The following is a 12,430-nucleotide window of genomic DNA, read 5'->3' on the forward strand; positions in this document are numbered from 1 at the left end:
AAACCAAAGCACAATGTTTAGATAATATGAAATGGGCGATTGCATAAACATATTTAATTGTTTTCGTTGAATCTAGAATACAATATAGAGATGTTGGTTATTTTTTTATAATTCATTAATTCCCGCCTAAACCAAACCATAATATATATTAACTAGTCGTCTACCTATTGATAATATAAAATTATGTATAATTTAATGGAATAATTTTAGATATTTTATATAATATAAACAACTATTTTCTCATTATCATCTTATGGCATCTAACTAACCAACACTACTTACCTGCAATTTGTATAGTTTTGGTTAAATGAAAACAAATACATATGATTGACTACGTTTAGTGTGGACTATTTATGTTAGATCGTAACAGCCTACCTCCACCTTTCGCCAAAAGTATATTATTTACTATGTTGTAATTGTAATTACAATTACACGATCACGTTATGACATTTAAACAGGTAACTCCACGTAGTCTAGAATCTAGATAGATATCTTCTTTGAGTGTAAGTTTACTTCCTCAGATGTCCCATAGTATTTCCTACATTATGTGTTTAGTAGTCGGCAATTTACGTAGTAAAACTCCTGGTGAAGGGATCTACTAGTAATATTATTCTGATAACCCCTACTTTTAATGAATATCTTTGTTTTGGTTTGTGCGCGTCTGACACGAATTTGTGTAAATCCTCTCGCTATCAATGTTGAAAATAAAACAAAACATTTAAAAATTACTTTATGTTTGTTTTAATTTAAGAAATAATATAATAATATAAACAAACATATTATGTTTCATAAATTATATTATTGTCTTTTGCTAATAATGATTTATTTATTTTATTAATTGATAAACGACAGGAGATTTTGAAAGTGAAATTGCATTCATTGTAATAAACATTTACGCGTGCTATCTTTTAACTAGGTGCAATTAATAATAGTTTTACTGTAAACACTGCTTGACACCCACGTTGGCCGCGTGGCTTAAGCGCCGGTCTATAGTGTCGTGGGTCCCAGGTTCGAATCCTGGGTCTGGCAAGTACACAAATTGTTTTTCAATTTGTGTATGAGTCAGAGTATGGACCTAATAGGTTGAGCAAGTGGCTGACATCCAATTCTCGTAAAAATAAAATCTGTTAATACAAACCTCAACTACTTGGAGGCCCATATGATCCTATTAGGATCGGACATGGTCGAAAGAAGAAGAAACACTGCTATGGTCCTAGATATGTATGTTTAATTTTTTCAATGTTTGCCGACTTATATGTGGTGTAAATAAGAACCCTTACTTACTTAAATTGGATCTACAGATCATTCATGTCCATGGCTGACTGCACAACTGTTCTCCAGTAATCTTTATCCCGAGCTCTCTCTTGACGTCATTCGCTATGTCCTCCGGGGGCGGCCTTACAATGCCACAGGAGTTCCTATGGAAGGCTTATCAGAAGCTTTGCAGAAATAAAAACACTTGTCGGTGTCAATCTGTGTCCCTGATAGATAGATATCAAAGAAATCAGGGTTGTTATCTCAAAATGCAGAATCAATTTGCCATTACTGATGTCAGTTCAGTTCATTATATGAACACATTTTTTTAAAATAATTATTTGCACAGCCGTATATTTTAATATCTGTGAAATATAAAAATGCCTTATGTGTTAGCATTCATACGTAGGTATGCAATTACAAACATATTTTGAGAAAGCCTGACGTTTCTAATGGAGTGATGAAGCCATTATCTAAATCACAGGAAATACGATATTATATTGTAAACCAAACCGGAAACATACATACCACGTCTCGTGTAATGTTGGAAAGTGATTTTGATTTCTAACGTTGTTTCGAAATTATCATTATTAATTTATACTTTTGTAATTTGATTGGATTTAAATAATGACATTGTCATAGATTATATTTTACTCCTTGCATGATAATATATGGTGGTGATTTCCAAAGTTTATTGGTTGGAGGGACCCTCGGATAATTTTGTAAAGTCGCAGGGAATCTGGATGACATCTATCCATAGTGGTAAATCACAAAAGATACCTAAGTTAGCTAGCAACATAGAGTCTGTACTCTACAAGCTGGCGTTCACGTCACGACGGAAAGCATTTGCCATCGCGTTCGACTGTTGCAAGTTTTCAATGGCCGGGAACGAGAAGGAATGCCAAAGCGGGAGGGAAACTGCACGCCAGCTTATAGAAGACAGACTCTACTTAGGTAGAGTCATGTCCGTACTATCTGTAGCCTCGAAGTGAATGTAGCTAATTTTATTATTTCTTCGTGCGGAAGTCATTGAATTGGGGGTCCAGGTTCCATTTCCGGTCACAATATATTCATATAATTTTCTCAAAAGTCTGGGTGTTTGTGATTGTTTCACTTATATTACTAACTACACTACTGTCGTAGCATGTTGCATAATAAGTATGTACCTATAATATATTAAACGGATGCATGTAAACAAATTGATTATAATTCTGATGTGAGTGCATGTCTACACTGTCTACGGAATCGACTGTCAAAATTGTTATTAGCATTCGTTCATTGTTTAAAATAGGTAATGTTAAACCTTTCTTTACTGTATTACCAAAAAGTGTATGCGAATTTTCAGAAACTCTAACACTAGTCGCCAAGTCAGGCTTCCGTGAATCCGGTCGGGAATCGCTAGTACCTGTATATGGAATGTTGGAATTAGAGTCCTAGTCACACACCTGCCCATAAACAAATATACATTTTATACAAACCATCACGTCACCATGTTTTTTGTATTTGGCCGCGGATGTTTCCATCAGTGTTTCCTACAACAACTTTACTAAGGTTTAATATTATTATGCATATTATGTCTATATAGCTAGCTTTCATACAAAGGATGGCAAGAAAAAAATGGCGCCTGAACGTGCATTGCTAACTCCATTTGAGGAAATTAAAATAATCAATCATTTCTAATGCACTATAAACCTTTCTTCGGGCTGACTTATTAAAATATTGATTTTAAGTAAATAAATAAGTAAGCTTCCTTATTACTTGAAATATAATCCTTGTTTATTCTTCTTCGACGGGTCGTCATGACTAAGGATAGTGACCCAGATGATTTAGCCTACTGGCAGTCTTCTTCATGGCTTAGCTTCATACCTTATGGCATTCACGTCTCGTAGGGTATCTCAGCGGAGGACCTGTGGTATTATTGATTTCGTCCGACCATTTAGTTGGGGCTCGGTGGTAAAATCGAAACTGAATTATAGACTGCTGATTATGAAATCTTACTTCTCTAGTTTCGAGATTCACGTGTCTGATTATTCTGACGTGATTTTCGATCACAACCTATATTCTTTTTGCGTTCTTTTAATAACATCATCATATTTTTAAATATGTATATACATATTATATCGGTTAAATGTAGTGAAAGTAGACTGCAACACAGCCTTTTTCTGTTTATTTTTTTTTAATTAAATGGGTTCAAAACGTCAACACAGTTAGAAACCACTGAATTCTCATATGCATCAAGTTTCAACCAGTTCTGAGCATAACTAGTAGAAGCTATTTGCTTCATTATAACAGGTTTATAAATAAAAAATTATGGTGATTTAAAAAAAATGTGAAATACAATTAATTGAGTTGTCGAGTTACAAAACCCTCTCTAGCAAAAATCACAAAAAATCTGTTTTATTTTCATAATCACTAAGTCAATATGTATAATTTTATTTTCTCTTCAAATTTATCAAATCAAATCAAAACGGCGATGACAAATACCCGTAAATATCCATGTGATTTATAATAAAAAGGGTTTACAAAATGACCAGAGCAGATTTTGCGATTCATCGACTCATTTGTAACTAAGTGTTTGGTTACATTTCAAGTATGAACAACCGTATGCTTCATTATTGTTCAACATACTAACGATCTATATTCTTGTGACTTGTTTGGGTTAGAAAATAAGCTCAAGTTTTATTAAAAAGGTGTAATCAAATATTAGATCATTGATTAAAAACTGGCATCCTTCGTACCTATTGCGTAGATAGCATACGTGAGCTGTTCTATAGGAAAGAGATGGCCATATAGCATTGATATTTTTTTTTAAATATGACACGTTCTAATGTTACAAAACCATTTAGATTCAACTGAGAATAACGTCAGTCATGTCATTATTATCGAATATTTAAGATACTACTTTGAGACTTACGAGCACCTACATGTTGACCTACTTTTGGATCATTCAGAGTTTTATATGAATATATAACTGCAGAGCGTTGGAGCGGACCCTTTTTTGGATTGCTCCGCTCCGAGACCTAATACTTGCTCCGGCTCCGCTCCGCTCCGGTAAAGAACTTAATAAGTATTATATGTAAAAAAAAATAATAGATTTAAAATAATCGTCATTTTCATTATTAAGTCTCTTGAACAAAATTTGCGGTAGCAAATCGTCTCATTATTTGCCTCTTCTGTCAAAAAAGTTAGGTTATTTATCACTCGGAAGTGTTGCCAAATTTCAAATAATTCCAGTGTTGCAAAGTATCAAAATATACAATTTTCATTGGATTTTAGGACGAAAATTTAATAATAAAAAAAAATCCGGAGTACTACAAATTTTCGGTGCTCCGACTCTGCTCCGGGTAAAATCCCATTGCTCCATTCTCCTGCTCCGAGCTCCGCTCCAACGCTCTGTATATAAGTACGATATGATTGTCTCTTAATTTACTTACCGATCTTTTTTATTGTCTTTCTCCTGTATTCTGGTGGGTTTTCGTGTTATTGAAGTGTTTCATTTATACATGAATTTGGTCTGCTATACGGCAATATGTTTCCGATACAACGAACTGAATACGTACAATTTTTGCGGACACGTGACAGTATGGAAACTTTCTTGTGACTTTTAATCGAGTCCACCCATCTGATAAAATCTTCTGTTCGACCTTTAACCCAACTGATACCATAAGTTTTTCCAATATGTGGCCAAAAATCCGGAAAGTACAGACTGGACAAACAGTCTTATCACAAACCCCCAACTTATTTCCGGAATTTGTATTGCAACCTAATTATTTATCTACTAAAACAACAATTTATGTAGAAACCCTAAAAGCTGTGACCAAGAGTTGATTTTGTATTTTTATTAATTCCATCTGACCCGTTTCGTGGTTGTCCTTCGCGGTCCAGTGCGTAAGACACTAGGCTCTCATCCGGTGGCTCCGCATTAGATTACCGATGAGGTCATATTAAATTTTCTATTTTTCTCTTAAAACCTGGATGTTTATGTGATTATATTACAACACTTCTGTTTCACTACACTACTGTCATTAGGCTTCAGGACCTGTTGTGGTGTTATAAAGAATATATAAATTCGTAAGTGACTTATTTACCCTTTCATACAGAAAATCGTTGACGTTTACTCTACTAAAATAAAATTGATATAGGGCAAACATAACATAACAAGACATATCCAAAATATCTACTAATTTGAATAATGTTTAGCCTCTACTTTATGTTATAAATAGAAGGCCGACTATTATTCAGGCAGTGACATTGAATTGCGAATTATGATGATAGTGTTAATTATTGATTATCTTCGAATTCAATTCGGTAACCTGTTTGCAATAAATTTTCGATAGCAAATTTCGTTCTAATTATTACCATTTATTCCGATATGCATCAAACATAAATTTTCTTTAAACACTTTATCATGTCGATGATCTTAACACTGACAGTTCGAATACTTATATGATGCTATGAAATGTTATAAAATTAAATAAAAACATACAACGTAGTGCAAAAAAAAAATACTACCCCTGTCAAAAATGATGACTGTTGGATACGAATTGTCACTACTGTTGGGCCATCGTTATTGCAATTTGAAGTATGCGCGATAACGAGCACTACCATCGAAGTTTACAGTCGCCTATCACTGCCTGCCTATTGTGGGCTTTGTGTCGATTTCAAATACCCCGAACGCTAAATCGAGAATTACAAATTTTGTTTTCTAAAAATAGATTCTGAAAAGCAATTCCATTTAGTATCTGCTTACATATTCATGTTTACAGTTTGTAATTTTTTTTCGTGAAATCCTATCATGCAACTCTTTCCTTCGTATATATATATAAACTAAAAGTATGACGTCACCGAGCATAGAATGAATATTATGGAATGGGCTTTCTTTATAAATCCTTCATTATCATATAAATAAGTGTGTAGGCAGTCAGCCACACCAGTTTCTACTCCGATGCCTGAAATAATTTATTCCAAACGAGTTTCGTAAAATATTCATTTATAATTTTTTATTCATTCAATATTTACTACACTGGCTCGGCATTGCCATTTGCTATTCGGCATCTGGGCTCCGACAGCCTTCGCGGATGTCGACAATGTATTGTGTTTTCGACGTTGCGGAGTTGTGTTACTATTTCAGCGAGGATGTGTTCTCTCGGTGAAGACCGCGCATATTATATTTATAATTAATGAAATTATCGTTGCGAAGATATTATACTGGAGTTAAGTTTTATCACAATAGTATACAAAAACTTGTTTAAAAAAAAAATGATTACTTGTTTGCAAGTCTATCTGGACAGCTGCCACTATTACTTGTTTCACGAAAATTGTATACTTAGTTATAAGTACCCAACATCTTGTTATTACTTAAAAAGACATTGTTAAAACTTAACGTATTATATAATAAATTATCCAATTCCTATCATGTGTTTTCTTTATATTCCTTTACTATAATATTATATGATTTCTGTTTGAATGAAAATCTACCAAAAAATACGTCCATTTTTTATATTATGTTGTAATGATCTATAACTCATAAGTGCCTCAAAATCACGAAATAAATGTTAACACTTTCAATTTCACTTTTCATGGATTTATTGCAAAAATTGGCTAAATCGGCTAATGGAAATATGCATATTGTAGTATGAAGATTAAATTCTATAGAAAAAAAAACTCAAATTATAAAACCAATCAGTTACGGTTGACGCACAAAAACGTAATTTCCGATTAACATTGACTTATGGACTTATCAGTTTTTGTTATTAGTCGCCTCAGTAATGAAGTTAGTGATGTTGTGGTTGAATAAATGTGTTGCGAAGTATACTAATAAGTGGTTTTTGTCTATTCCAGTTGGCGATAATGAGGGCCCACAAAGGTGCCGGGGCGGTACCGAGACTCCGTTAGGCGAGAGGTAGCATGGACCAGAATGGAGCGGCGGCGCCCCCGAGGCCGGCGAAGCCTCCAGCGGAGCCACCCGGCGTGCACCGCCCCTCCGGACGACCCCCGCCCGCCCCCGCGGTCACCCTGCAGAACCCCCGGCCGCTGGGGGACAGGCGGCCGAACAACTACGTGGAGACACCTCCCCGGAACTGTCGGCCGCGGCAGGAGCGGGATCCGCGGTCGGACAAAGAGGGGCGGTCGCCGGTGACGACGCGGCAGCCTTCCAAGAGGGCGGCGCCGCAGCCGTGCCCGGAAGCGCAGTACTCCATCCGGTGCGCGCGCTGCAGGCGGTGTCAGTGCGCGCAGTGCGCGAGGCCTCGGCCGCTGCCCTCGCGGTGGTTCGGTGACTCGTGTTTGTGCAGTGCCGAAACAGCAATAGACTACGTGTCGTGCATGTGTTGTGCGAAAGCGCTCTTCTACCACTGTCGCGGCGACGGGGGGGACGGCGGCGCGTCGTGCGCGGATGAACCGTGCTCTTGCGGGGGAGGGCGGTGGGGGGCTCGGTGGGGTTGCCTGGCCGCCCTGACGGTCGCGCTGCCGTGCCTGTGGTGCTACTGGCCTTTGAGGGGGGCGGCGGCGCTGTGCGCGGGGGCCTACGCCCGGACGGGCCCCTCGGGCTGCCGCTGCGGCGACCGCGCCCCCGACAAGCTCCCCTTGGCGCCGGGCCCGCCGCCTGACCCGGACTACTGACAGTGCAGTGAAGTGAAGTGGCCCGCGGAGCGGACGAACGCTCGGCGAATCCCGCGGGGCGGGGGTGAATGTGAATACGCTAAGCTGTATCGATATTAAATTCGATATCCAAAAGTCACTAATGTTTAATCGAGACGGGAGTACGGCTATATTTATTAATGCATACTAATAATTAATCTTATGTCATTTTGTATAATTATTTATTTTTAAACGTTAGTACTGCGCATGTACAAAATTAGCGAATTCGGCGACGGAGGCTTCCCGCCGGCGAGGGCGCTGCGCCGTCGCCAGACACATTCTTGTATGTACCATATTAATTGATATGTGCGCAGCGCAGCGCAGCGGCGGTCTCGGGGGAAGTGGCCTCCGCTCTCTATGATATCTTTGTAAATATGAAACTGTAATACCTAATTATAATAACCCGAGACACACTTGGAAAATAAGAGTCTGTGTTTTTCTTCCACACCCACTCATACCCGACGCCGATCAGCCCACGCTCTCACTCCATCAACAGTCAACGCCCATACTCGGAAACTGGACAAAACTACAATCCGCTCCATCAAAAAAACATTCTACTACTTACACCAGTGGCGAAGAGTAAAGGGATGCTGTGGAGATCCGATAAAAATAATAAACAATAAACTTTGACAGTCATAGGTACTTATTTATTTTCATTGAACTAAGAATACAAACTGCAGATGGTATTGATTAGTTTTTAAAATTCAATTAAACCCTGCATAAAGCAAACCACAGTATATATTATTAGCTATAAAATAACTAAAATAATGCCATCAAACCATACATAACTTTAGATATTTCATAGATGGAAGATATTTTATCTATTATGATTTGGACAGGCAGGGTTTAATTAAATTTAAAAATTAACCGTTTACATCTACAAGTTGTATTCTTAGTTAAATGAAAACAAATAAGTATGACTGACAAGGTGTAGTGTGCTGTATGTATGTCAAACCTCCGCAGCCAACCTCCACCCTTATCCACTTTACTACACTGAATAAATAAAACAACATAAAAATTGGTAAGCATTAATACATACGTGTATGAATGAATATCTAATTATGAAGAATCCAAAGTACAAATACATTATTGTAATGGATCACATGCATGGTTTCATACTTAGACATAATGCAGCACAGAAGTGACTTGTCGCCGTGTATTCTTCCGCCTTCTGCTTTCCTCAACGTCTCGTTGCAAATGTAGTAATTTGTAATGCTAGTAAAGATGCCATCGAAGTACACCGAAGCCATGACAATATTAATAGTGTCAGCTAAATTAAACCATTTTCGACACTCAAAGAGCGGCGTTCACATTCATACAACTACAGTAAATTTTACTACAGTGTCCCTTGAGAATTGCCACTGCAGTGAGCCTTAGGGCAAAAGCACACTGCGAGAGGCGAAAAAAGCACTTTGCGCAAATCAAGTGCCGTTTACACGTCGAAAACGAAGGGGGAAGAACACAAGATGACAGTCCAAAGCTCAAATGCAATATCAACCAACCATACCGGAAGTCTGGATTAATACATATAAAGTTACAGTATATCTATACTCAAATGATAATAATCGAGGAATTCCACAGTGACCTCACTGGTAATGATAAAAGGTTTTAATCACTGATACTGCATTCACTATCTGGACATGAAATAGGTCTCAACTCTTGATAATTCAGTGATGAATTTCTTCATAAGTTGGTTACGTGTAAATTGAACGTATCCAATTCGTATCAAAAAGATGACAAAAGATTAAAAAAAATATGACGCCCTGTTCGTAGAGCATTTCACGAGCACTTTTGAATCATTCAGAATTATGTATATTGTACATTCTGAGTTCTTATGCCTTTTCTATATATTCCGGTGGTTTTTACTACGTGAATTGTGAGCGTTTTATTTAAACATGAATTTGATCTCAATGCCATTTGTTTTCGATGAAACGGCGAACTGCATACGTACAATTTTCCGGACATGTCACAGGTGGAGCAGTATACGGGTACACTTTACAATTTATACATTCACTATAAATAAAGAAAGGGAAACATATTTATTCATGAATTCACTCATATAGTAGTGGGGTGTAGAAGACAAAATGGGAAAAGTAACATTGACCAAAATAGTTACCACCAGAAATTCAGGCACCGTTAGCGCCCTAATCGAGGTTTCATCAGCTTGGTAGATGACACCGATTGCAGAGTCCCCCAATGAAGACATCATATCAACAAGTAATCGACGCACCTAGAAACTCAACAATTAGAACTGAAGATATTAAAACCGTATGTATGTATAGTAAACGTTTTCAATGAAAACCTTCTTAATATTAACATCAACCTTCTGAAAAACGTAGTTAAAATACAACCCTAGTTGAAAAATATTCTTAATTAAATCTTACAAATAAGTTGACCGTCCCATCAGTGCTTTGTAACTATGAAATAGAAACAGCAATAATGCCCTCTTTTAATTTGATAGCATTAAATCACAGTTTTGTCACAACGGAGCTATATTTAGTTAAGATGTTTGTTCTATATAATAAAATATGTAATTGTTTACCAAAAACAATTAAAAATCACGCATATTTTCACGGTTTTTCATTATTTTACAACGTTTTTATTAGCTCGTATTCTTATTTGTCCGGTGGTTGTTTGTCCAGTACAAATCTTGCGATCGATTTTTAACTAACATCCCGACTAGCTAGACATTTGAAACGTTTAGAATATATCAGAACACGATGCCAATGCATTCTTTTAATACTTTTAGCCATCCTTAAGCAGAATTTAATTCATTTTCAGTTAATTCTGTTTTGTATGAAATGTTATTTCGGAAGAAATCCGTAATCCAATCCACTATTATTGGTTGCTAGGGAGTGGTCATAGCAACTAAATTATTAATATATACATGCGTTACTGTGGAAATCTAAATGACATTTCAATATTCTATATTTTTGTTTGTTTTTTATTTACTTCATATCAAGTACAAGTTTGAGCATAATAATTCAACAGAAAATTTAAAAACGTTGTATATAAAAAGTTATTTTTATCTTCTAATTATTTACAACTCTGTCCTGATGAATTATAAAATCAAGTTACCATGTAAGCCGAAGTTACTTTACTTTACTTTTTGCCAAGTTTTACTATTTAATTGTCATAAAAATGAACTATAAACTATTTCAATGTTTTATTTATACTACCTATATTAAAGCTTATAATATAAACTATTGATCTCAAACATTTTTACTTGGGGTAGTGTAGTCCCTTGAAGAGGGTTAGGTACTTCATTCCTAGTATTATACTTTTTATAATACAGGGGAAAAAATTACAAATTCATATGAATAAATACACATTTTATCTTTTTTTTTCTTTCGACCATGTCCGATCCTAATAGGATCATAGGGCCTCCACAGAGTAGAGGTTTGTATTGACAGGTTTTGTTTTACGAAAAATGGATGTCAGCCACTTGGTCAACCTATTAGGTCAATATCCTGACACACACAAATTGAAAAACAATATGTGTACTTGCCAGACCCAGAATTCGAACCTGGGACCCACGGCGTTATAGTCCAACGCTTAAGCCGCGGGGCCACCGTGGGCATTTTATACAAGATTTTTACTGCCGCCACAATATCGGTGTTGCAGGCTAATTACAAAAAGTATATTGGTGCTAATTAGTTTCTGTAGAATCATCTATGTTCGGTTAAAAAAATAGGGAATCACATTGGTGGGTGACCTTCAAACATTTTTTTAATAAATTATAGAGTAAAGTAACCCCTTTATGGCTACTGAAATGAACTTCAGAGCCCTTTATCTCCTAAACTCTTTAAAATGTGAAGTCGAGGTTATTTATTTTTAAATGGCAGTAATTAATATGTGACAGGGTTCTGTACTAAAATTAAAATAATATAATATTAATTATGTGTAGGTCGCTAATAAAATAAACCTGGGTGCAAAAGGAAAGGGGAAAATTACCAAAGAAGTAAAAAAACCTTCTATAAAGATGGATTCTAAATTTATGAAATTAGCTAGAAATGACATCGCAAATTTCATTTGCAGATGCGCGTAAACAGACTTTCCGTCACGACGAGTACCATAAGCAACTAAATAATACAACTCCTATTATTTATTAGTTGAAAAATCCTGTAAATTGTATGTAAACCTGTTTATCAACCAGAAATGAAATTCTACTAAGTAAATGCCAACTCAATCAACTGTTTATAACTCATCATCATCATTTATGGCACTACAACCCTTGGTGGGTCTTGGCCTCCTTCAAAAACTTCCTCCATCCTGGATTATTTAGTTGAAAAATCCTGTAAAATGTATATAAACCTGTTTATCAACTAGAAATTAAATTCTACCAAGTAAATGCTAACTCTATTAACTGTTTATAACTCATCATCATCATTTATGGCACTACAACCCTTGGTGGGTCTTACCCTCCTTCAAAAACTTCATCCATCCTGGACGATCCAGCGCCGACACTGTCCAATTGCTTAGACCTTCCATTTTTAAATCTCCCGTGGCACAGTCCAGCCATCTCAGTTTCGGCCTC

The 12,430-nt window shown here is 36.5% G+C and overlaps 1 protein-coding gene and 1 long non-coding RNA gene across 3 annotated transcripts in view; both read left to right on the plus strand.

Moving 5' to 3' along the window:
- The window catches only part of sty (sprouty signaling antagonist), a 149,258-nt gene extending 140,822 nt beyond the window's left edge, over positions 1-8,436 (plus strand). The window contains exon 3 of one of the 2 annotated variants that reach the window (XM_085959290.1): positions 7,096-8,436. In XM_085959290.1, coding sequence (XP_085815416.1) covers positions 7,162-7,875 — 714 coding nt within the window. In that variant the 5' untranslated portion in view covers positions 7,096-7,161 and the 3' untranslated portion in view covers positions 7,876-8,436. The remainder of the gene's footprint in view (positions 1-7,095) is intronic. The other variant, XM_085959291.1, reaches the window with a different exon arrangement.
- The window catches only part of LOC147064232 (uncharacterized), a 391,070-nt gene that overhangs the window by 56,834 nt on the left and 321,806 nt on the right, over positions 1-12,430 (plus strand). The gene's annotated exons all lie outside the window — the stretch shown is intronic.

The sequence above is a fragment of the Rhyacophila brunnea genome, unplaced genomic scaffold (assembly GCF_057557595.1).
Source record: "Rhyacophila brunnea isolate RB1 unplaced genomic scaffold, BYU_Rbru_1.0 scaffold_8, whole genome shotgun sequence".
Classification (NCBI taxonomy): Eukaryota; Metazoa; Arthropoda; class Insecta; order Trichoptera; family Rhyacophilidae; genus Rhyacophila; species Rhyacophila brunnea.